General features: G+C 40.6%; 1 protein-coding gene across 6 annotated transcripts in view; it reads left to right on the forward strand.

Annotated features, from left to right (window-relative positions):
• The first annotated feature begins 1,745 nt into the window (after window positions 1-1,745).
• The window catches only part of NFAT5 (nuclear factor of activated T cells 5), a 125,208-nt gene continuing 101,274 nt past the window's right edge, over window positions 1,746-25,679 (forward strand). For 3 of the 6 annotated variants that reach the window (XM_066243990.1, XM_066243992.1, XM_066243991.1), the window contains exons 1-2: window positions 1,746-2,509; window positions 4,217-4,270. In XM_066243990.1, coding sequence (XP_066100087.1) covers window positions 1,987-2,509; window positions 4,217-4,270 — 577 coding nt within the window. In that variant the 5' untranslated portion in view covers window positions 1,746-1,986. Of the gene's footprint in view, window positions 2,510-3,688; window positions 3,734-4,216; window positions 4,271-25,679 lie in introns of those variants that run through there. The other 3 variants (XM_066243993.1, XM_066243994.1, XM_066243995.1) reach the window with 2 other exon arrangements.

Consider the following 25,679-nt stretch of genomic DNA (forward strand, 5'->3'; position numbering starts at 1 on the left):
ATTTTAATATATCCATTTAGGTATAATCACTGCTTGTTGCAGGGCCTGATAGGGTGTGGCCTGAGCCCAAAGAATCACAGTGTAGGAGAATTCAGTCCAGGTCAAGTCACACTTTGGGAGCTCCCTCTTCACTTTGCTTTTAGCTAATGAGGGGAAATCTGATTAACATATACAATAAAACATTTGTATTAGGAAACAAAAAGAGGAAGAGGCCTTGCCGATTTGTAATTTCTTAATTAGGGTCAAGACAGTATCTGGGGATTTCCTATACCCTAAGTTTGTTGAATGATTACATAGGTCTGGGGAAAAGGGATATGCTCAGAGTGATTCACCCAACTTTCCTGAGTACTGGGGTTCTGCCTTGTAATTTCCTCTTCTGGCATTATGTGTTAGCTAGTGGGGGGGGGTAGGTCTCCAATGGGTGTTTATACCAACTCAGATTCAAAAGCCTCGGACTAGGTCTTGGCCTGTTGGGCAACGTGGGGTTTAAATCTTCCTCTCTTAAACGAGTGGATCTCCGACCAGTTATAAAAATACTTCCCTTGGGATTTATTACAACAGCATATATATACCCTGGGGATGGATATTTGAAGGTAGCTTCCCGTTCTGTTTTGCCATCTTGGGGTGGCTCTGAAAAGCTTTCTTACCTCTGACAGAAAGAAAATGTTGACAGGGTTGGTTAATGACAACACAGAATGCAGTAAAGAGAATTGGGCAACTTGAATCAGATGTTCAGATAGAAAGATAGGTAGACTGTGATGACACAAGTTTAAATTCTAGGTCTGTAGGTAAAGCTTTACAAAGGATCTCACCCCAGAGACATCTGCACTGGGACCTTCTTTGCTGAGTTTCTTCCCCATCCCCAGCGCTCCAAGTCCAGATGAACCTCCTGAACTCCTGGGGAAAAGGCTCTCTCTATCACCATCTCTGTCTCTCTTTCTCTACACACACACACACATACACATACACACACACACCTCACGCAGACTATTTTTTAAGATTTGTAACTATACTTGTAGATAAAATAACAAGATCAACTCAAATATCTTAAAAACTTTGCCCAGATGGCTACTGGCATCAATATTCTACACAAAGTTAAAATTATTTCCCAAATGCATACCCTGCTCTCCAGTTGGTATCTTAATAGTGTGATTAAAAATTTCTCAGAAGTCTATTAGACTCAGGAAACGGTCTGTGGTGTAGGTGAGGATTTTCAGTATTTGCAATGGAAACTTTTGGTCCCATGAACAGAATAGCAAAAACTCAATTAAATGTGCTCTTCGTCCATCTTTGCCTAGTCCAAAGGTAAAAAATGAAAAACTGCTTGGAAGAGTGGTGCTTATATTCGTTTTTTCCCCTCTTTTTCCTCTAGAACAGCCAGGTGGATTTATATAATCCCATTTTTAAATTGTCTTCTATCTCCCACTCCGAATAAACAGGGCCACACTAGCACAATCTGAAAGATTTTTTTTTTTTATTTCATCAAGACGTTGGGCTGAGTGGGGTGGGGGAAGGGTAAGGAAAGGGGAGAAGATATTCTAATTAAAAACAACCAATAACTCGAGGTTTTTAGAATATGGACTGCCATTTCCTAATTAAGAAATGAGTTTGACAATCCTTTGGCCAATTCAATTTAGACAATGCAATGAAAAACCCCAAAGGGCTGTTGACTGTCCAAGCGACGAAACTCCAATCCCCTGCGAGACCCCAAGCCACCTGCCCCCCCACCCCCGTCGCGCCGGCTCTGGGGTCCTTTCCCTCTTAGCGCATACACCTAGGCTCCCCAGGACTGTTTCTAACGCTCTGCTCGGCGTTGTGCCGGCCGCCTCTGGCTCGCTGCCACCAGGTCATTGCAAATACCTATCCCTTTTCGGGGACCCCAGGCGTGGATACCTCCCATCCTCCCTCTCTCCCAGCTGGCGGGACCTACTCCCGGCAGGGGAACAGCAGCCCGGGCTGCGACGGCAGGAAGCGAAGCCCTTGTTGATGCTGTTCCACGTCGCATCTTCCCGCCCTCCGGGGGCCGCCGCGGCTCTTCCCTTTTCGGGGCGCCCCCTCCGCGCCTGCGCAGTGCCCCGTGGGGGGCGGAGCTCAGATTCCTGTCAGTGGCTGTGGCGGCGGCGGCGGCAGCGGAGACCGTCAGTTTTCTCTGAGGAGAAGCACGAAACGGACCTTTTGGCTCTTCCCCTCCCTCTCCCTGCCCTGAACCCCGCTCCTGGCTCGCAGGGATTTAGTCCCTGTGGAGTTTCTCCTTCACGCCGCCGCTGTTTTCTCGGTCTCGGCCCGGTGGAAGTCACTGCCCTCAAGGAGGCGGCAGCGGCAGCCGCCCTCCGTCGTCGCCCCCGGTTCGGTGCCCGCGGTCCCGGAGAGGAGGTGCCGCCGCCACCGCCGCTCCCCCCCTCCCGCTGCCCTCGGGCCGGGCTGGGTCGAGCTGCGATGCCCTCGGACTTCATCTCATTGCTCAGCGCGGACCTAGACCTAGAATCGCCCAAGTCCCTGTACTCGCGAGGTGAGTCAGGCTGGGGGGCAGGGGCAGGGGCCTGGGGGCAGGAGGCCGGGCCCCGGGGAGCCAGGGGGGTTCCCGGCCGGCGGGACGGCCGAGCCCGAGCCGGGAGGGCCTGTCCCGGGCGGGCGGGGGGTGCGGGGAGAGTCCGATGGGGCTCGGTGATGGTGGACGCGGCCGGGGAGGAGTGGCGGCCCCTCCCCCGCCGAGCCGCAGGCGCTCGGGGCCCAAATGCTGCCGTCGGCGCCCAGGTCTCTGCGGCACCGGTCGGTCTGAGCGTCCCTCTGCCCTCCGGCCCCGCCGCACTCCTGGAGCGGCCAGCACCGGCCTCCCCCGCGCGGGGATCGCCCCGGACTGGGCCCCACGCCGGGGCCGCCACTCCTCTCCCCGGGACCATCCTCCCCAGCAAACTTGCCCCCGAGCAGGCGGCGTGGCCTGGAGCCGGGTGTGGGCGCCGGGTCACCATTTTCTCCCCTTTCAGGTTGTTTGTGCGTCGTGGTTTTACCCCCCTCTCCCTCCGGCCTAGTCCACTCCCTCCCCCGGTCGGGACGGCCCCCCTCGACCTGGCGCGTTCTGCCTTTCCTCGTCATCTTATTGCTGGAAGGGGCCCGCATTTTCTGTCTTTCCTCTCTTTCTCCCTCTGTGGTATTCTCATTCCTTACTTCTCCCTGCCTCTTATAAAGATAGGGGTGCTCTCTCCGTATTAGTTTTATTCCCCTCCTGTCCCACGGGTGGCCGGCGCAGGCACCGACGCTGTCCTTTGAGCATTTTCTATTTCGTTGCCGTTCAAGGGCTCGGTGCAGGAAGGGGGGGGGGGCATTGGACAGAGATTCCCATGTAACAACTCTTTTGGATAAAGCCTGAAGGGGGTTCCCAGAATCTAAAACATTAATACTTGACTGGGGTTAAATTCCTATGCTGGACACCACAAGAATGTGTTAGAACAGGTTCTGTGCAAGGGGCATCAAACCAAAACGCTCCCTCTGCGCTCTTCAGCACTTTTTAAACCACTGGGAGGGGGCAAAAGACAGAACTGGGTTATTAAGTATTGATTTCACCACATTATAAAAAATTGTGTGCCATTATGAACCTCCTTCCTGAGAAAGTCAGCGTTTCTTCAGTTTTTGGTTTGTTATATCCATCCGCTGATTTCACCCGATCCAGACAGGGGGACTTCAGCTTCCCGTTGAAATTGTTTTTAAGTGAATCGGGGATGCTTTAATCCAGAAGGTACTGGACTTTATAGACTGACGACTGAGTTTGTACACAGAGTCCTACTTAGTAACTGTAGCCATTGTCTGTTGCTCTGATGACTTGAGTTGGCAGTCTCCATCCTGTAAGATGTGTTTTGGGCAACGTTACCTGAAGTGGTTTGAAAATGTTGTAGCTTTGTCAGAAGACGTTATCAAAAGAAGAAGAGTCTTAGAGGAGGGCAAATGTGGTACAATTGGGTGCTAAAAATAGTCAAGACATTAACACTGTGCAATAATAATCAGATAATTTTCCATGAAATAAATGCTTTATGAAAATCTGTGTTTAGCATAGAGACCATCGCAGAGGCAATTCAGCCGTCTTTCACAGAGAATATATTCACAAATATGAGCTTTAGCTCTTAAAAATACATGGCCGTTATATAAGAGATGTATGCTATCCTTGGCTATTTTTTATAGTAATTCAGCATAAAAAGTACTTAATGCTTTTTGTGTTTTTCAGATTCTCTGAAGTTACACCCATCACAGAATTTTCATAGAGCTGGACTATTGGAAGGTCAGCAGAGTGCCATTTTAAAGCATATTGTGTGAGTATGCAAAGGCTTTCTCTGAAATGGAGTTTAAATGAGAAAGTGTCAAACTTTGCAGACTCATACAATGTAGTTGTCTCATAAAGAGCCTGATCCTTCTTTTAGAGCAGCTGAATGTTTCAGTGGATTTTGTTGCTGTGTTTTGATGTGCTTGTTAGCTAATGTATCTACTTTGAGAAGCCTGGACACCCCCCCCCATCATTAAAAATTATGTTTTGGGTGTTCTACCTTAGAATTCCAGATTTTAATAAATAGCTTTTTACAAACAAGCTGAATATGAAAAGGCTCAAACAAGAGCATGAATATAACTAAAAGAGTGACATCAAACACATATTTAGTTTGAAAATTCACAACTTTTATATGCTAAGCATTTCAAAATGATATTTATTACAAAAGCATTGATTTCATCACTATTGCATTGTTTTTAAAGATGAGGAAAGACAAGTAATAGAGATGATTGAACTGTGCTTAGAAAAAAGGGTTTTAGAAAGTTCTGGAAATATTAATAGAATGTGTAGAATAATTTAAAAAATTGACACTTCAGAAAACTTTGTGTTGTTTTTAGCATTTGAAGACAAAAAGGCTCTATATTTATGTTGCTTTTTATGTTTTTGAAGTGATTTCCCATATATTATATTTGAATCTTATAATCTTAGAATTGGATAGCAAGGATATTCATTTCCCCATTGTAAAGATGAGTAACCTGAGGCTGAAATTAAGAGACTTGGGGTGGGGGGAGTCACACAGCAGAAACAAAGCGTTTTGTGATTTTAGTTGGTGCTTTTCTCCAAATCGAAGCCGCCACTGTTAAAACCAGTAACCAGTGCCCCCTGTGGGGTGGGGCTTAAATATTTTGTGGTTCACTTAAAAACTAAATATTTAAGTTTGACTTGAGTGTAGGCATTTGCTTTCTATATGATAGTCTGGAATAGTGGGTTTTGTAATTGATCTTAAATTTGAATACCAGTTTAGCTACTTTATTAGCTCTGTGACCTTGGCAAGTGATTTTCTCTTTCTAAACTTTTTCTTTTTATAATGTTGTATATTGTCATTTAAATTTAGTGAGCTAATGTGTGTAAAAATGCCTACTATAGTGTGTGATAATGTTTTTTTCTTTTAGTATCAGCTGAATTGTTTTAGCTGTAATTTAGAGCATATAAAAGGTTCTCAAATTAGTGATTATATTGATACTTACAAGAAGCTCATAGATATATATTAGTATGAAAATCAACTTTAATCTCAGATGAGGGATTATTAGAAGTGTTTCTTAGTGAAGCAGATTTCTGTTTTTCATTCATATTGTTCAATTTGTGACTTTGTCATATATGTGTGTACAAAGCCATATCTGTGAGCAACAAAGCAGAGACTGCCATAATTAGAGATTATTAGGCAGGAGAAAAATGAAAAAAATTGAGTGTTAATTATTTAAGCAAATATTTTTAACCAGTTGATGTAAGTGCAGACCACCATTTATTATGTATATTTACGTGTTTGTGCCTAAATACTTTTATTAATTTTTCATTCTGGTCGAAAGGATACTCAAATATTTAAAATAAGACTACTCTTTTACAAATGATATGTAAAATGCATAAGATGATATGTGAAATGTGTAAATATCAAGTATGTCATGTCCTTTTATATCTTTGATGCCAACTGTCATAAGAAAGTTGTTTGCTTCTGTAATGAAAGTATTTAAAGTAGGTAGAACATTTAACCCAGCACACAATAAGTGCTCAATAAATGTTAGCTAACTTAAAAAATTTAAACACTATTTATATAGTGCATTCTTTTTTTCTAAATTTAAGTTCTTTAGGGAAATAAGGTTGAAAAACCTGCAATTGGATGTTAAGATTTAAAAAATAGATTTAAAATTTCTTTACCATTTAATTAAATTTGCATTTATCCTGCATATCAATGCTGGTCCTTCCTGCTACTACCTTTTTTAAGATAAGAAATTAGTTGTTTTTTTTAAAAATTTTAATTTGTTCATTTTAGAGAGGAGAGAGAGAGAGAGAGAAGGGGGGAGAGGGAGCAGGAAGCATCAATTCCCATATGTGCCTTGACCAGGCAAGCCCAGGGTTTTGAACCTGTGACCTCAACATTCCAGGTCTACCTGGAAATGCTGAGGTCTCCGGTTCGAGGCCCTGGGCTTGCCTGGTCAAGGCACATGTGGGAGTTGATGCTTCTAGCTCCGCCCCCCTGTCTCTCTCTCCTCTGTCTCTCTAAAATGAATAAATAAAAAAATAAAAAAAATAAAAAAACATTCCAGGTCTACGCTTTACCCACTGCGCCACCTTGGGTCAGGCGGAAATTAGTTTTTTTTTAAATTGAGGTATAGTTGACATATAACATTATATTTGGTCAAGGTGTACAATGTAATGATTCGATATTTGTATGTATTGGGAAATGATCACCACAATGTCTAGTTAATACGGTCACCATATATAGTTCTTCTACAGCTTTTTAAAATTTAATGTGGTGATTGCCAGACATTGGGAAAAGAAAGGTTTATTTATTTGAGAGAGAAAGAGAGAGAGAGAGAGGGAGGAGAGAAGAGAGAAACATCGATTTGCTGTTTCCTTATTTATGCATTCATTGGTTGATTTCTTTTGTTGATTGAATTTATTGGGATGACACTGGTTAACATAATTATACAGGTTTTGGGTGCCCAATTCTACAACACATTTCTATTCACTGTACTGTGTGTTCACCCCCTGCAAGTCAAGTCTTTATCACCATTTATTCCCCCTATACCCTCCTTTGCCTCCCCACCCCTTCTTGTATGTGCCCTGACCAGGCATCGAATCTGCAACCTTGGTGTACCTGGCCTACCTGGCCAGGGCCAAGGGTCTAGCTATTTAATGCAATCATATATGGTCATAATTGAACATAAAGCTTTTTTTTTTTTTTTTCATTTTTTTGAAGCTGGAAACAGGGAGAGACAGTCAGACAGACTCCCGCATGCACCCAACCGGGATCCACCCAGCACGCCCACCAGGGGGCGATGCTCTGCCCATCCTGGGCGTCGCCATGTTGTGACCAGAGCCACTCTAGCGCCTGAGGCAGAGGCCACAGAGCCATCCCCAGCGCCCGGGCCATCTTTGCTCCAATGGAGCCTTGGCTGCGGGAGGGGAAGAGAGAGACAGAGAGGAAAGCGCGGCGGAGGGGTGGAGAAGCAAATGGGCGCTTCTCCTGTGTGCCCTGGCCGGGAATCGAACCCGGGTCCTCCGCACGCTAGGCCGACGCTCTACCGCTGAGCCAACCGGCCAGGGCCCATAAAGCTTTTTTAAAAAAGATTTTATTTATTGATTTTTGGAGAGAATGGCAAAAGCAGGGGGAGAGTAGTGGGAAGCATCTACTCATAGTAGTCGCTTCCTGTATGTGCCTTGACCAGGCAAGCTCAGGGGTTTGAACCAGCTACCTAGCTTTCCAGGTAGATGCTTTATCCACTGTACCACCACAGGTCAGACTTACACAAAACTTTTAATAAAATAAGTAAATAAGATACTGTTGCAATTATTTTAAAAGTTACATGCAAAAAAAAAACTTGGACAAAAGTATATGCCACAAGTTTTTAACTTTATGATTCTATTTTTGCATTTTCCCTACCTTTAAAGTAGATAGTTTGTATGTATTTAAAAAAAATAAAATGGGCCCTGGCCGGTTGGCTCAGTGGTAGAGCGTCGGCCTGGTGTGCAGGAGTCCCGGGTTCGATTCCCGGCCAGGACACACAGGAGAAGCACCCATCTGCTTCTCCATCCCTCCCCCTCTCCTTCCTCTCTGTCTCTCTCTTCCCCTCCCGCAGCCGAGGCTCCACTGGAACAAAGTTTGCCTGGTCGCTGAGGATGGTTCTGTGGCCTCTGCCTCAGGCGCTAGAATGGCTCTGATTGTGGCAGAGCGACGCCCCAAGATGGGTAGAGCATCGCCCCCTGGTGGGCATGCGGGAGTCTGTCTGACTGCCTCCCCGTTTCCAGCTTCGGAAAAATACAAAAAAAAAAAAAAGTTTACAATTAGGGTATTCATATTTGAAGGCTAGGAGTCTCAAGACAAAGTTTAACTACAGAGAAAAGAGTACAATTTCTTACACTTTTGTATTGAAAAATATTTGTTATGGCATATATTGTTTGCCATATAAAAAATGACATTAAAAATTAAACTAAGTGGAAGTATGCAAATAAAATTAACTAAGACAGCCTGACCAGGCAGTGGCGCAGTGGATAGAGCATTGGATTGGGATGTGTAGGACCCAGGTTCGAGACCCTGAGGTCGCCAGCTTGAGCCCAAAGTCTCTGGCTCGATCAAGGGGTCACTCAGTCTGCTGTAGCCCCGGGTCAAGGCACATATGAGAAAGCAGTCAATGAACAACTATGGTGCTGCAAGGAAGAATTCATGTTTTTCATCTCTCTCCCTTCCGGTCTGTCTGTACCTCTCTCCTTCTGTCTTGTCACAAAAAAAGAGAAAGATTAACTAAGACGTAATTCTATAAGATTAGAGATGTAAGATAAGATTGTAGAAAATCAGATAAAAAAGAAAAAAGCAAATTGGAAAAATTGAGTGATAAGAAATAGATTAAATTTTTTAATGCTTTTGATAGCATGAATTTGATTATATGATGGATCAAATTGAAGAACTGGTTAATTAACTAAACACCAATATGCATTCTGGTATGAATGAAACACTTAAGATAGGGATCTTTTAAAGAGAAAATACGAAATAGTACAGTTGAGTTAGGGGAAAATAAACTACTTTTTGTTTGTTTTTTTTGTTTTTACAGGGACAGAGAGAGGGCTAGATAGGGACAGACAGACAGGAATGGAGAGAGATGAGAAGCATCAATCAGTTTTTCGTTGCGACACCTTAGTTGTTCATTGATTGCTTTCCCATTGTGCCTTGACCACGGGCCTTCAGCAGACCGAGTAACCCCTTGCTTGAGCCAGCAACCTTGGGTCCAAGCTGATGAGCTTTTGCTCAAACCAGATAAGCCCTTGCTCAAGCTGGTGACCTCAGGGTCTCGAACCTGGGTCCTCCACATCCCAGTCCGACGCTCTATCCACTGCGCCACCGCCTGGTCAGACTAAACTACTATTTTTTTTAAACTGCTAATCTATTTGATATGGTTACATGCATAATTATACTTTATAGTTAACAAATGGAAATCCTAATAGTAGCAGGGTCTTACTGACAATGGAATATTTTTGAAATGTCATTAGGCCTGATTTAGTTTTCTTCCTAGGGTCTGTGTTAGTAAGGTAGTTAGGCCATTAACTCTTAACATGATGAAATATATGAAGATATCTTATTGGAAAGGATTTTTTGAAAATATATATTTAACATTAAAAATAATTCGTTCAATTATTTTCTAGTTTAGTATTTATTAATCTGTTGATTAGTATCTATTAATCTCTATTGATCCATACCTAATAATCTAAAAATATCATTATGGAAATGAAGTTTAAACATATGACAAAAGTTATACTAGATCATCCCAACTTCTTGCTTCTAAGATTCATTTCTCTGATTTTCTACCATTTGTTTTGTTTCTCTTCCTAAACTCTGCTTTCATGATTTTTGTTTTCAATCCTAGAATTCTATTGTTTATTACAGTAAAGGTGTAGAAATTCATATTTAATCAGGTGAATCTTGTCCTGCTCTTAATTGACCTTTGACTATACTGTTATTATTCCAGGAGTCTTAAAACTTGAAAATAGTAGTACAGAAAAACATTATTATAATCGATATAATATACAGGGTGGGAAAAAAGTAGGTTTATATTTGTTCATATGGAAAATAATACAATAGTTAATAATAATAAAAGAATAAACTCCATGTTTCGCTTCACCCTGTATAAAAAGCTACTTTTATTAGAAAAAGTTAACTTAGATTGTTTTCTGTTAAGAATTGACAGGTAATTAGAAAAAAGAAAAGATCAAATTAATCTGAGACACCAGTTGGGACTGATTATATAGTGACAGAGAATAGTTCTATTAGCTTTAGAGAGGTAAAAGGCATTCTTCAATAAAATGTTGCTAATTATACTTGTCTTTTCTTGTTGCTAAGATTTTATTTCAGTTTACATAAAAGAAATTTGTCCCTTATTTTCTGTTTTAATAAAAATCAAGCTTATAACAGACATAACAAGGTATAATATACTAATTATAAACATATACTTGAATGAAAAGATAGAAGTGTTTTTTTTTATGGATTAGCTACAGATAATGATTTCAGTTTCCAAATAGAAATAAAACCTGATGTTGTGATAAAGGATCTATATTTTTGATTATTTGAACTGAAGATGTGATTTTTCAGTTTCTTTTATTAATCATAACTATTGAAAAGTAGATTTTTTTCTTTTTATTGTTAAAACAGTAGTTCCCCCTTATCCACGGTTTCACTTTCTTTGGTTTAGTTACCTGTAGTCAGCCACAGTGTGAAAATATTAAATGGAAAATTCCAGCTCTGGCCAATTTGCTCAGTGGTAGAGCATGGGCCTGGCATGTGAATGTCCTGGGTTCGACTTTCAGTCAGGGCACACAGGAGAAAAGATCATCTGCTTCTATACTCCTCCCCCTCTCACCTCTGTTTGTCTCTGTCTCTCTCTCTATTCCCCTCCTGCAGCCATTGCTCTCCCCCTCTCACCTCTGTTTGTCTCTGTCTCTCTCGCTATTCCCCTCCTGCAGCTATTGCTCGACTGCGGTGAGTTCATCCTGAGGGTGCTGAGGATGGCTCCTTGGCCTCTGCCTCAGAGACTAAGAAGAGCTCAGTTGCTGAGCAACAGCACAACGCCCCAGAGGGGCAGAGCATCGCCCCCTAGTGGGCTTGCTGGGTGGATCCTGGTTGGGGCATGTGTAGGAGTCTGTCTCTGCCTCCCCTTCCTCTCATTGAATAAAAAAAGGAAAATTTCAAAAGGAAACAATACAAAAGATATTTTGAGGGAGACTATGTCCACATAATTTTTATTACAATATATTGTTACAATTTTTATATTTTATTTTTAGTTGTTATCTTTTAACTGTGCCTAATTCATAAATTGAACTTAATCATAGGTATGAGTGTGTAGGGAAAAACATAGTGTATATAGGGTTTGATACTATCTCAGGTTTCAGGCATCCACTGGGGATCTTGAAACATACCTCACTGGATGAGGGAGGAATACTGTATGTACTTGATAAATAGGTGGTGATTATTACTGCTGGCAAGCCATGAATATTTATTGTGTGTTTCCCATTCAGAAATATTATGGTTAATCTTTTAGTACATTGGTACTTGCTTTTGAAGGTGAGACAGAAACAATAATTTCTAATAGTGAGCTAAGTTGATTAAATTGAGCTTTAGTTTAAAAAATCTACTTACAGCAATTTTTGTAAGACATTTTAAAATAAATAGTATTTGTGTTGAAATCAAGAGCCCTGTGACATCCCCATTTCTAAAATAATTCTCCTTGAGTAAAGACTTGCTTATCCTTGCCCTATTTTTTTTCACTTTTGACTACCATCATCAGTCTAGACAGAGATGGTTCAACTAGCAGTGTGCTTCAGCTAAATCTTAAGACATCCATCAAAACCTGGCAATGATTTGCTCATTTTGAATGTTAAAATATCCCCAAAAGGATCATATTCTTTACTGTTTTTTATGTGTGACTTACAGAATTTCTGTCATTACTTTATGGAAGTTGTTTATCTAAAGAATTCTATACAAAGTACTCTTTTATACCATCTGAACAGTGATATAAACTTATTGGGGCAAAATGTATATGCCAATTATAAAATGTTTGTACTGTAAAAAAGAAGATGAGTTCAAAATTCTGGGATAAAATTGTCAGGTTTCAAATCCCAGCTTCCTTCACTAGTTACGTGACCTTGGGAAAATTAGTGAATCCCTCTACTTCAGTTTGCTCATTTATGGAGTAGGAATACTGATACTATGTCATAGGATTTTTCTGAAATTTTAATGTGAAAAATATCTATAAAATGCTGAAACAAATACTTGCTCAAAAATATTTTCAATTATATGACAGTTTATTATTCTTTCTTATCTTAAGGGAACTTTTACATATTACAGACTGAAACGAAAGAATCTTGGATGATTAGTTAAATTAATAAATGATAGGACCACCATGGATAAATGAGAAAGCTAGAGATGTGACCTTAATTTTATAGCATTAAAAAAATGTCTGGTACCTTTGTCAGAAAATATAGTTTTTCCCAACTAGACTTTCTTCCCTCTATGTTTGGAAGAATTTTGAGGGGCAAGGGAGTTGGGTTTTAATTTTTGTTTTTTAGGTGAGAGGAGGAAAGATAGTGAGGCAGACTCCCGCATGCACCCTGACCAGGATCCACCCAGCAACCCCTTCTGGTGCCAATGCTGTAATCAACTGAGCTATCCTCAGCGCCTGAGGCTGATGCTCAGACAAACCAAGCCACTGGCTGCGAGAGGGTAAAAGGGAGAGAAGGGGGAAGAAACAGATGGTCGCTTCTCCTGTGTGCCCTGACTGGGAATCGAACCCAGGATGTCCATAACTGGGCTGATGCTCTATCCACTGAGCCACCGGCCAGGGCTGGTTTTTAATTTAAAAAGGGTTTTCAAAAGTCTGTGCCCCACAGAATAATCAATTAATATGATTGTGAAACTGGAAATAGATTTAAATTACTCAATATTATCTCAAGTCTTTTACTAGACATACTTTTTCTCACTCAGACTTTAGGAGAGTAAAGTAGGGTACATGTGTGGGTACATGTGAGGATCACTCCTGTCAAACCCCCACCCACAACAACTATTATATTAATTTTGTAAGTTTTAACTGTCATTCCAGGAACAAGCTTTACTTTCAAAACATAAGTCAGTGGGAAGTAGGACTTAGCAATATTATTTGGAGATAGATTTTCAAATATCTGTATCTATTTCATGTGCAGAAACACTGCATGGACATTTTTCAGCTTTTAATGTCTGCAGCATCCTAGGAGCATCTAAAACACTAATTTGGGACTACAAAGCTTGTACTATTTCACTACTTTTGGAGTAATTGTGTTAAGAGTTAAAAATACTTAAACATTTTTTTCTGCTAGGAATTAGTCTTTGAATTATGACATTTTAAAATTTAGAAGAATTGAGGTTTTTGTTTGTTTGTTTAAGGGTTTTTGGTCATTTTACCTAGGACATTCTTTTTTCTTAATTAAAACATTTTTGAGATATAATTGACCTATTAACATTTTATTAGCTTTAGGTATATAACATAATGATTTGCTATAAGTATATATTGAGCATGATTACCTCAATAACTTGAGTAATATTCATCACCAAACATAGTTACAATATTTTTTCTTGTGGTAAGAACTTTTAACATATGCTCTCTTAGCAATTTTCAAATATACAATACAGTATTGATAACCATAGTCACCATGCTGTAACATTGAATTCCTAGAACTTATTTATAGGAAGTTTGTACCATTGATCACCTTCATCCATTTTGCCCACCTTCCCTTGCCCCTGCCCCTTCACTCTTCCTATGCTTCTGCCAACCACCAGTTTGTTCCTTGTATCTATGAGTTCAGTTCTTTGTTTTTTGGTGTTTTAGATTACATACATAAGTGGGATCATGTAGTGTTTATTTTTGTCTGACTTATTCCTTATATGATATATTCATTTAATAGAAGAATATTTGGCCATAAAAAGGAATGAATTACCAATACATTCTACAACATGGATGAACCTTGAAAACATGCAAAGTGAAAGAAGCCAATCAAAAAAGACCACCAATCTTGTCGCCTGGCTGGTTGGCTCAGCAGTAGAGCCTTGGTGTGGCATGTTGAAGTCCCAGGTTCAATTCCCTGCCAGAGCACACAGGAGAAGCGCCTATCTGCTTCTACCCTCTTCCCTGTCAACTTTCTATCTCTCTCTTCCCCTCCCGCAGCCAAGGCTCCATTAGAGCAAAGTTGGCCGGGGCACTGAGGACAGCTCCATGGCCTCTGTTTCAAGTGCTAGAATGGCTCCAGTTGCAATGAAGCAATGCCCCAGATGTGCAGAGCGTTGCACCCTACTGGGCATGCTGGGTGGATCCTGATCGGGCACATGTGGGAGTCCGTCTCTCTGCCTCCCTTCAGAAAAATAGAAAAAAAACCCCAAAACCCAAAAAATACCACTTATTATATGGTTCCATTTATATGAAATATACAAAGTAGACAAATCCTTAGAAGCAGAAAGTAGATTAGTGGTTTCTAGGGGTAGGTTGAGGGTTGTGAGTAGAAAGATGATAGTTAAAAGATTTCGGGTTTTTGAGGGAGTGATAAAAAGATTGTAAAATTCATTATTGTGATTGTTGCACAACTCTGAATATTCTTAAGCTAAGTGTGTAGCAACGGATGAATGTATAAATAAAATGGGGTATATACTAATATTACTCTCCCTTAAAAATGAATGAAATTTTGATACATCTTACAACATGAATGAACCTTGAAAACATATGCTAAATGAAATAAGCCAGACACAAAAGAGCAAGTACTGTATTAGTCTGATTCCTTGAGGTATTTAGAATAGAGACAGAAAGTAGAATATTGGTCACCAGGGAAAATGGGGAGAGGGCAATGGGGAGTGCTTGTTTAATGGGTACAGAGTTTGTTTTAGATGAAGTTCTGGATAGTGATGATGGTTGCACAACATTGTGAATGAAAATAAACCATTTTAAGAGTCTAAGACAGGGGTCCCCAAACTACAGCCAGCGGGCCTCATGTGGCCCCCTGAGGCCATTTATCCGGTCCCCACTGCACTTCCGGAAGGGCACCTCTTTCATTGGTAGTACAGTACTGCTTTCAGTGACGCGGCACACACCAGAAGCGCATCATATCACTTGTTACGGCTACCAGTGACAAATATGGAACCGGACATTGACCATCTCATTAGCCAAAAGCAGGCCCATAGTTCCCATTAAAATACTGGTCAGTTTGTTGATTTAAACTTACTTGTTCTTTATTTTAAATATTGTATTTGTTCCCATTTTGTTTTTTTACTTTAAAATAAAATATGTGCAGTGTGCATAGGGATTTGTTCATAGTTTTTTTATAGTCCAGCCCTCCAACGGTCTGAAGGACAATGAACTGGCCCCCTGTGTAAAACGTTTGGGGACCCCTGGTCTAAGATATACTATTTTGGAAAATTAATGAGACATAATTGTGTGTTGACACATGAAAAGACTATTTTCGTTTTCCTGCTTAACAGTATATTTTAGTTGTTTTATGTTAGTCGTTTATGGGGAGAACTCAAAATCTTTAGTTTTAAATGTAAATGGGATGACTTTAGTTTTAAACATGACTGAGTGTGCAACATCTTTTTTTTTTTTGTATTTTTCCGAAGCTGGAAACGGGAGGCAGTCAAACAGACTCCCACATGGGCCCAACCGGGATCCACCCAGCATGCCCACCAGGGGGCAATGCTCTGCCCATCTGGGGCGTCGCTCTGTTGCAATCAGAGCCATTCTAGCGCCTGAGACAGAGGCCACAGAGCCATCCTCAGCTCCCGGGCAAACTTTGCTCCAGTGGAGCCTTGGCTGTGGGAGGGGAAGAGAGAGACAGAGAAGGAGAGGGGGAGGGGTGGAGAATCAGATGGGCGCTTCTCCTGTGTGTCCTGGCCGGGAATCGAACCCGGGACTCCTGCACACCAGGCTGACGCTCTACCACTGAGCCAACCGGCCAGAGCCTGAGTGTGCAACATCTTGGATAATCAAAACAATTTTTTTTTTTACAGAGACAAAGAGAGTCAGAGAGAGGGATAGATAGGGACAGACAGGAACGGAGAGAAATGAGAAGCATCAATCATTAGTTTTTTGTTGCGACACCTTAGTTGTTCGTTGATTGCTTTCTCATATGTGCCTTGATGGTGGTGGGGGGCTACAGCAGACTGAGTAACCCCACCAGATGAGCCTGCGCTCAAGCTGGCGACCTCGGGGTCTCCACCTGGGTCCTCCGCATCCCAGTCTGATGCTCTATGCCACCGCCTGGTCAGGCAATCAAAACAAATTTTCGATGAGCCAGACTAGGCTACTGATGACTGTGTGAAAAATTCATGAAGTAGACACATTAACCTCATTTAGATTGGAAAATTTTTGACTATTAATATGCATGCTTGATTCATTTTGTTGATTTCTGGAAAGCAAATGTTTATAGTATTTAATAGTAGGAAGAGGATTGCAGTTTTCTGATAAATGTCACAGAATTGTGGCAGTGAGCCAGGAGGAAGAAAAGCTGCATTAGTGAAGTGAAACAGACTTCTGTAGCTATAGAAACTATAAACCTACTAAGTCTCAAAAAAGTATTCTCTTTGTATTTATATTGTTAATTAGACATTAGTAGAGGTTAATGAGGACCCTGGATAACTACTAAATTAAATATAGGTATAAGTGTATTCATTACAAGGCCTGAGTAAGAGACATTGTTGGATAGGTTAGTATTTGTTTAATGTGAACATTAAAGTACTTAATTTATTTATCTTTAATTTGGTTTATTATGGTTTTCAGCTACTAGAATACTTTCTATATAAAAGGGTGTTTTGCTAAATTACTGCCATATCTCAAGTTTTAAGTTTATCTGAGAATAAATGAGAGAATATGAATGTAATTCAATTTTGTAAAATTAATCTCAATTATTTTTATTAATCTCATATATTTTTTGGTAAATTAACAATTTACCAATTGCATATTAATACTTGTGCATATTAATCTGTTCACAAGTAAATTTTATGAATAAATAATGTTTTAGTTATAAATTAGCACACTGGTAATTTACAGTAATTTTTGTAAAACAACTAGTGCTTTTACCAAGTTATAATTTCCTGATGGATACCCTGACTGGTCTATAAGCTTGGTATTGCCCCTAATTATAGAAACCAATTTACTCCTAAGAATACTTAAGATTAGGTCTGTAATCAGGGTTGCTTGTACTCATTTGGTGAAATTATAATGAACTGTTTGAGGTGGCAAGCTTCAGAAGGGAGATGGTGGCTAATTCTAAAAATAGAAAGGTAACCTAGAGCTGAAAGATAGCCATTGAGCAATTGTGTTCTCACCATACTTGTTAGCTTATTTGTGTGTAAATCCAAAAATGAATTTTCCCTTAAATTTAGTTGTGTTTTGTTCTCTTATACATCTGTACCAGAAAGTATCGTATATATTTCTTCAATTTGCTAGGCCAGTTTAGAAACATCAACTGTCAACCAAACATAGAAGCAAATTATATTTTGGAATCTCCCAGATCAAATAGATTTAGAAGTGAAATTATTGTATGAGGAAAATGAAACAGAAAAATGAATTATGAGAATTTTTTTTTAATTTTTTTATTTTATTTATTCATTTTAGGAGAGAGAGAGAGAGAGAGAGAGAGGAGAGACAGAGAGAGAGGTGGGGGAGGAGCTGGAAGCATCAACTCCCATGTGTTCCTTGACCAGGCAAGCCCAGGGTTTCGAAATGGTGACCTCAGCATTTTCAGGTCGACGCTTTATCCACTGTGCCACCACAGGTCAGGCGAGAAATTCTTTTGGAAAAAATCATTTTCAGGTTGGACCCTATTACATTGCTCAGAAAAGAGAACCCTATGCAGTTGGAAATACCAGATTGGTGGAAAAAAGGTTTTAGGACTTCTTCCATTAAGAACTATTTTAGGCCCTGGGCTGTTGGCTCAGTGGTAGAGCGTCGGCCTGGCGTGTGGAAGTCCCGGGTTCGATTCCCGGCCAGGACACACAGGAGAGGCGCCCATCTGCTTCTCCACCCCTCCCCCTCTCCTTCCTCTCTGTCTCTCTCTTCCCCTCCCGCAGCGAGGCTCCATTGGAGCAAAAAGATGGCCCGGGCGCTGGGGATGGCTCCTTGGCCTCTGCCCCAGGCGCTAGAGTGGCTCTGGTCGCGACAGAGCGAGGCCCAGGATGGGCAGAGCATCGCCCCCTGGTGGGTCTGCCGGGTGGATCCCGGTCGGGCGCATGCGGGAGTCTGTCTGACTGTCTCCCCGTTTCCAGCTTCGGAAAAATACAAAAAAAAAGAACTGTTTTAATTTTCACCGCTCTCCACTTCTGGAACGATAGACCAGAGCATTGGAGAGTCCGTCTTAGTGTGTTGGACCTCTCTATCTTCTACTTCCTTTTTATAGTGGGATTCTGTTCAACTGCTTCTCTATTAATTGCACATTGTGTGGATTGTAGTAAACATAGCTCTTCAGAAAGGGACCAACTGGTGGGTCCTGTGAGTAAAGGACCATTTTAGTAATTCCAATGTGGATATGTGCTACGCTATATGACAGATGAGCACTCATTTGGATTACTAAAATCCCTAAAGGTAGATTCAACTTCAAGTCAGAAATTCAAAGAATAAAATTTGATAGCCCTGGCCGGTTGGCTCAGTGATAGAGCGTCGGCGTGGCGTGCAGAAGTCCTGGGTTCGATTCCCGGCCAGGGCACACAGGAGAAGTGCCCATCTGCTTCTCCACCCCTCCCCCTCTCCTTCCTCTCTGTCTCTCTCTTCCCCTCCCGCAGCGAGGTTCCATTGGAGCAAAGATGGCCCGGGCGCTGGGGATGGCTCCTTGGCCTCTGCCCCAGGCGCTAAAGTGGCTCTGGTCGCCGCAGAGCGACGCCCCGGAGGGGCAGAGCATCGCCCCCTGGTGGGCAGAGCGTTGCCCCCCTGGTGGGCGTGCCGTGTGGATCCTGGTCGGGCGCATGTGGGAGTCTGTCTATCCCCGTTTCTAGCTTCAGAAAAAAAAAAAAATTGATAAAAGATAAGAGTAAAAAAGGTTTCATTAGTTAAAACAGCTATGAATAGACAAAGTAAAATAATAATTTTGGTATTTAAGATTGAATAGAAACTTTAGATTATAGAGTCTGACAGCATGATTCAGATCACCCCTTTGCTTCCTTCAGGGTAAGGCTTTTGAATTCCAAACCCATTAATTAAAACAGGTCTTTTTTTTTTTTTTTTAAGTCGGGAGCAGGAACTTATTTTTCATGATATTTTGTTCCTTTGTATTTCATTATCCCTTCACTGTATATTGTCTAACATCATAGATGACTGTCACCCCACGTTATCTAAAGAGCTATTTACTTTGGTTTGGCACTTGTAGGACTTCTCAGTAGAGTTTTTAATGAATGCTTAGTATCAAGTAACCAAACACGAGTATTTGGAATGAACCAATAAATTGATAAATATTGTTTTAGGCAGTTGGGCTATGGTGTATACAACAGTGGTTTCCTCATAATTTTAGGTTTGAGCATTTATTAACAGAACTGTTAGTCAGAGTTCAGGATTTTTCAGAGAAGGGTGTTTCACAATACAAAACCAGTACTTTTCTTTTTATACCGTTAAAATAAAACTCAGTTGAATTTCAATTTGTAAATATTGGATAATAGTCATTGACAGTCACTTTGTGTCAGGTTAGAAGATTATAAGGATGCCCTGGCAGATAGCTCGGTGGGTGAGAGCATCGTTCCAAGCTCAGAGGTTGCCAGTTTGATCCCCAGTTAGGGCACATATAGGAATAGATCAGTGTTCCTGTCTCTTTCACTTTCTCTCTCCCTCTTCCTTTCCCTCTTCCTCTCCCTCTTCCTCTCCCTCTTCCTCTCTCTCTTCCTCTCTCTCTAAAATCAATAAAATAAACATTAAAAAAAAGACTGTAAGGAGAAAATAAATTCTAAAGTGGTTTAGACAAAATCATATTTTAATTTTAATGTTCTATAAACTTCAGGTTGTGCATTATATTTTTTTCTGGCTTTTTCCCCCCTTAGCCTGACAGGATAGGAAAGTTTGTTCCACATAATTATTTTTTAGTTTTGCTAAACATTTTTTATATGGCTAACTTTGGGCCATGGGTAAAAAGGCATTAAGTATCTCTTGTCTGAAAGGTAAGTTGTTTTCTAAAATTGCTATTACCTCACTCAATTTCTCTATTGAAATAGGGTCACTAAGAAGTTATGTTGTAGGACCCTAGTCTCTGTTTACAGCGAATCCAATTATAAGGTCTAATATTCAACTGTATAAGAACATATAATGTCCCACTTCATAAGGCCTTGTAGCAAGACTACCTGGGTTCAGGTTCTGGTTATATTGTTCACTAGCTGTGTAACAGCTTGGAAAAGTTAATAGACCTCTCCATACCTCTGTTTCCTCATCTATAAAGTGCTGTTGGTAATACATTTTACATAATAGGGTTCTGAGAATTATTAATATAAGTGCTTAGAATGGTGCCTACCATAAACTACCATATTTCCTCATGTATAAGACGCTCCCATGTATAAGATACTCCCATGTATAAGATGCAGCTTAATTTTGGGGCCCAAAATTTGAAAAAAAAAAAATTACATGAAGTCATTAAACTCAAGTTTTATTCATCATAAAATTCAAACAACTCATCACTGTCAAAACTCCCATCCATGCCTGACCTGTGGTGGTGCAGTTGGATAAAGCATCGACCTGGAATGCTGAGGTCGCTGGTTCAAAACCCTGGGCTTGCCTGGTCAAGGCACATACGGGAGTTGATGCTTCCTGCTCCTCCTTTCTCTCTCTCTCTCTCTCTCTCTCTCTCTCTCTCTCTCTCTCCCCCCCCCCTCTCTAAAAATGAATAAATAAATAAAATCTTTAAAAAAAAACCAACTCCCATTCATTAGCATCTGTGTCTGATGACGAATCACTGTCTTCAACAATGAGCATAAAAACAAGTGTGAAGAAGTAGGAAATGCAAGTTAAAAAATCTGCAACCACTGTATAAGATGCAACCCAGTTTTTAAACCCCAAATTTTTTGAAAAAATGTGCATCTTATACATGGGAAAATACAGTAGTTTCTACAATTTTTTTTTTAATTGTAAAAAATATACTTTTCTTCTAGTGCCAAAGAAAAAGTAGGGAAAACCACATTTTAATTTTTTTATTTTTTTATTTTTTATTTTATTTATTCATTTTTAGAGAGGAGAGAGACAGAGAAAGGAGAGAGAGAGACAGAAAGAAGGGGGGAAGAGCTGGAAGCATCAACTCCCATATGTGCCTTGACCAGGCAAGCCCAGGGTTTTGAACCAGAGACCTCAGCATTTCCAGGTCGATGCTTTATCCACTGCGCCACCACAGGTCAGGCGGAAAACCACATTTTAAATAAAGCAGAATAAACATCAGTATTAGTCGTTATGGCATTCTGTGTGGTCATTTTACTTTTAGTGGTTTCTTGATTTATCTGTAGGAATAATAACAGCCCCAAAGTTTCTCTGAGTTTAAAAACAAGAATTTGTGCTACTATAAGATGTACTAATGCTGTCTGCCATCTCTTTTTTTTTTTTTTTTTTTTTTTTTGTATTTTTCTGAAGCTGGAAACGGGGAAAGACAGTCAGACAGACTCCCGCATGCGCCCGACCCGGCACGCCCACCAGGGGCAACGCTCTGCCCACCAGGGGGCGATGCTCTACCCCTCTGGGGCGTTGCTCTGCCGCGACCAGAGCCACTCTAGCGCCTGGGGCAGAGGCCAAGGAGCCATCCCCAGCGCCCGGGCCATCTTTGCTCCAATGGAGCCTTGGCTGCAGGAGGGGAAGAGAGAGACAGAGAGGAAGGAGGGGGTGGGGGTGGAGAAGCAAATGGGTGTTTCTCCTATGTGCCCTGGCCTGGAATCGAACCTGGGTCCCCCGCACGCCAGGCCGACGCTCTACCGCTGAGCCAACCGGCCAGGGCCGGGGAAAAGCTTTTGATAGTTGATTCCAGGCTGGCCACCATGAAAAAATTGCTTTCTGTTGTATCTTATTTGCAGTTCAGTTCATCTAGAGGTACCTGTGTGGTAGGGGGGGAAAGTACAGAATTTGTAGTCAGGAAACATATTTAAACATAAGTTTTACGTTTTGCTAGTTGTATTTGTTTTGTCCGTTTATTCTGATTTATTTTTTAACAGGGTTATTATGAAGTTTATATGAAATAATGTTTTCATTATTGTAAACATTTGAATGTAAATTGCCAATTTGCTCTTGATATTTTAGAAAAAAATTGAATATGTGATTTTGAAGGAAAGAATTATTTTTTTCAGACAAATCATTCTTTTTGGATGTTTCAGATATGTTTGTTTGTTTGTTTTTAGGTGAGAGGAGGGGAGATAGTGAGACAGACTCCTGCATGTCCCCCTCACTGGGATCCACCTGGCAAACTCCATCTTGGGCTGATGTTCCAGCCCAGTGCTAATTTTAGTGCCTGAGGCTAATGCTTGGACCCACAAAGCTATCCTCAGCACCCAGGGCCATGCTCAAACCAGTCAAACCACTGGCTGTAGTAGAGTAGAGGAAGAGAAGGGGGAAAGGAATGGGAGGAGAAGCAGATGGTTTCTTCTCCTTTGTGCCCTGAGTGGAATTAAACCTGGGATGTCCATACACCACGCCAAAGGTCTATCCACTGAGCCACCAGCCAGAACCTCAGATATTTTATTTATTTATTTATTTATTTATTTATTTATTTATTTATTTATTTATTTTAAAACTTTGATGTTGAAGGTAGATTTTATTTTTAATTTTTTTTAGATTTTATTCATTTTAGAGAGAGGAGACAGAAAAGGAGGGGAGGAGCAGAAAGCATCAATCTCATATGTGCCTTAACCAGGCAAGCCCATGGTTTCAAACTGGCGACCTCAGCATTCCAGGTCGACACTTTACCCACTGTGCTACTGCAGGTTAGGCAGCCTCAGATATTTTTAATAAATTTTTTTCCAAAATTGAAAGCTTATTTCTTTTCAGGCATAGTAAAATTATTCTTTTAAGCTTATCACAGAGTGGCATTGTGAAAAACATAAAGCATATAAAGTAGAAGAGGAAAATAATATGTAATCCTGCCACTCAGAGATAGCCATGTTCACATTTTAACATACAGTATATCATTCTGTACTTTGTCTATTCTGTGTATGTATGGACATTTTATATTTTTTAATTTTTTCTAAAAAAGGATTATACTGTGAATATTGTAACCTGCTTTTTCTCATTTATATATATATATACTATATATATATTTTTTATTATTATTATTTTTTTTTTCAGAGACAGAGAGACCATCAGAGAGAGGGATATATAGGGACAGACAGACAGGAATGGAGAGAGATGAGAAGCATCAATCATTAGTTTTTTGCTTCAACACCTTAGTTGTTCATTGATTGCTTTCTCATATGTGCCTTGACCGTGGGTCTACAGCAGACCGAATAACCCCTGCTCAAGCCAGCAACCTTGGGTCCAAGCTGGTGAACTTTTGCTCAAACCAGATGAGCCTGCGCTCAAACTGGCGACCTCAGGGTCTCGAACCTTGGTCCTCCACATCCCAGTTCAGCGCTCTATCCACTGTACCACCGCCTGGTCAGGCTCATTATATTTTTAATATCACTTTAGGTTAATAAATTAAGCATAACTTAGTTTTATTTTTTACTATAAAAACTATAAATGATATTAAAAATAAAGAATAAAATAAAAATCACAAAAAGTCTCATCTCTCAAAGATAACTGTTATTATATTTCTATGCATTCTACATAAATGGAATTATTTTTACATAATTTTATACTGTTTATAGCCTTCTTCATTCAACAATATGTTGTTTTCTATGATCCAAGTAGATCTTTGTCTTTCTTTACTTTTATTCTTTTTAAATTTATTTATTGATTTTAGAGAGAGAAAGGAAGGGGAAGCAGAGAGAGAGAGGAATATTGATTTGTTCCACTTAGTTGTGCATTCATTGGTTGCTTCTTATATGTGCCCTGACCAGGGTTTGAGCCCACAACCTTGGCTATTAGGATGATGCTCTAGTCTAACCAACTGAGCTACCTGGCAAGGGCTTTTCTTTTGTTTTTTTAAATTTACTTGTTAATTTTATAGAGAGAGGAAGGGAGAGAAAAAGACAGAAATATCCATCTGTTTCTGCATGTGTGCTCTATCCTGGGATTGAACTGGCATCCTCTGCATGTTGGGATGCCACTCTTAACCAACTGAGCTTTTTGACCAGGGCTATTATCTTTTTTGAAGACTCATGAAAATACCAGGTTTAACTATGTATTTTTTCCTAGTACCAAAAAAATGAATAATCTAGTTTTAGGTTTCCAATGTGTCTTTAGTATTCTAGATATGTATATATTCTTACTAAATATGAATAAATGAATTAACAAAATCTTAAGCAGAATTTTATTTTAAAATGCCATTGGATACTTTTATTTTTTTATTTTATTTTATTTTTTTTACAGAGACAGAGAGTCAGAAAGAGGGTTAGATATGGACAGATAGGAACGAAGAGAGATGAGAAGCATCAGTCATTAGTTTTTTGTTGTGACACCTTAGTTGTTCATTGATTGCTTTCTCACATGTGCCTTGACCATGGGGCTACAGCAGACCAAGTAACCCCTTGCTCGAGCCAGTGACCTCGGGTCCAAGCTGGTGAGCTTTGCTCAAACCAGATGAGCCCGTGTTCAAGCTGGCGACCTCGGGGTCTCAAACCTGGGTCCTCTGCATCCCAGTCCAACGCTCGATCCACTGTGCTACTGCCTGGTCAGGCAAGCAGAATTTTATTTTATTTTTTATTTTTATTTTTTACAGAGACAGAGAGAGAGTCAGAGTGAGGGATAGACAGGGACAGACAGACATGAACGGAGAGATGAGAAGCACCAATCATTAGTTTTTCATTGCGCATTGTGACAGCTTAGTTGTTCATTGATTGCTTTCTCATACGTGCCTTGACCTCAGGCCTTCAGCAGACCGAGTAACCCCTTGCTTGAGCCAGCGACCTTGGGTCCAAGCTGGTGAATTTTTGCTCAAACCAGATGATCCCACGCTCAAGCTAGCGACCTCGGGGTCTTGAACCTGGGTCTTCGCATCCCAGTCCGACGCTCTATCCACCGCCTGGTCAGGCAAGCATAATTTTATTTTAACCAGTCAAGATAAAAAATGTGACTTTTACTGAGTTCCTGTATCTTTCTAGAAGATATTAATGTAAAACATCTAAGAAGGAAGTTGAAATGGCATTTGCTATTGGAATAACTTTAGTTCACCTCTAGTATTGTAGCACAGTTACATTTTTAACAAAGTAATTTTAAAAATACTGATGAAAAGTTTGTAATTCTAAAACTGGTGGGTGTATAGAATAAGATGAAGAAAAGGAAGCAAATTAAAGGACAAAAATGGTAAATTGAATTTTTGAGTTTATTATTATAAAAAAAACTATAAAAACTGTGCCATTTTTGTACTGGCCTCTGCCTCAGGCGCTAGAATGGCTCTGGTTGCAACAGAGCGACGCCCCCTGGTGGGCAGAGCATCGCCCCCTGGTGGGCGTGCCGGGTGGATCCCAGTCAGGCGCATGCAGGAGTCTGTCTGACTGCCTCCCTGTTTCCAGCTTCAGAAAAATACAAAAAAAAGAAAAAAAAAAGAATAT

Source organism: Saccopteryx bilineata, chromosome 9, assembly GCF_036850765.1.
Source record: "Saccopteryx bilineata isolate mSacBil1 chromosome 9, mSacBil1_pri_phased_curated, whole genome shotgun sequence".
NCBI classification, from domain to species: domain Eukaryota; kingdom Metazoa; phylum Chordata; class Mammalia; order Chiroptera; family Emballonuridae; genus Saccopteryx; species Saccopteryx bilineata.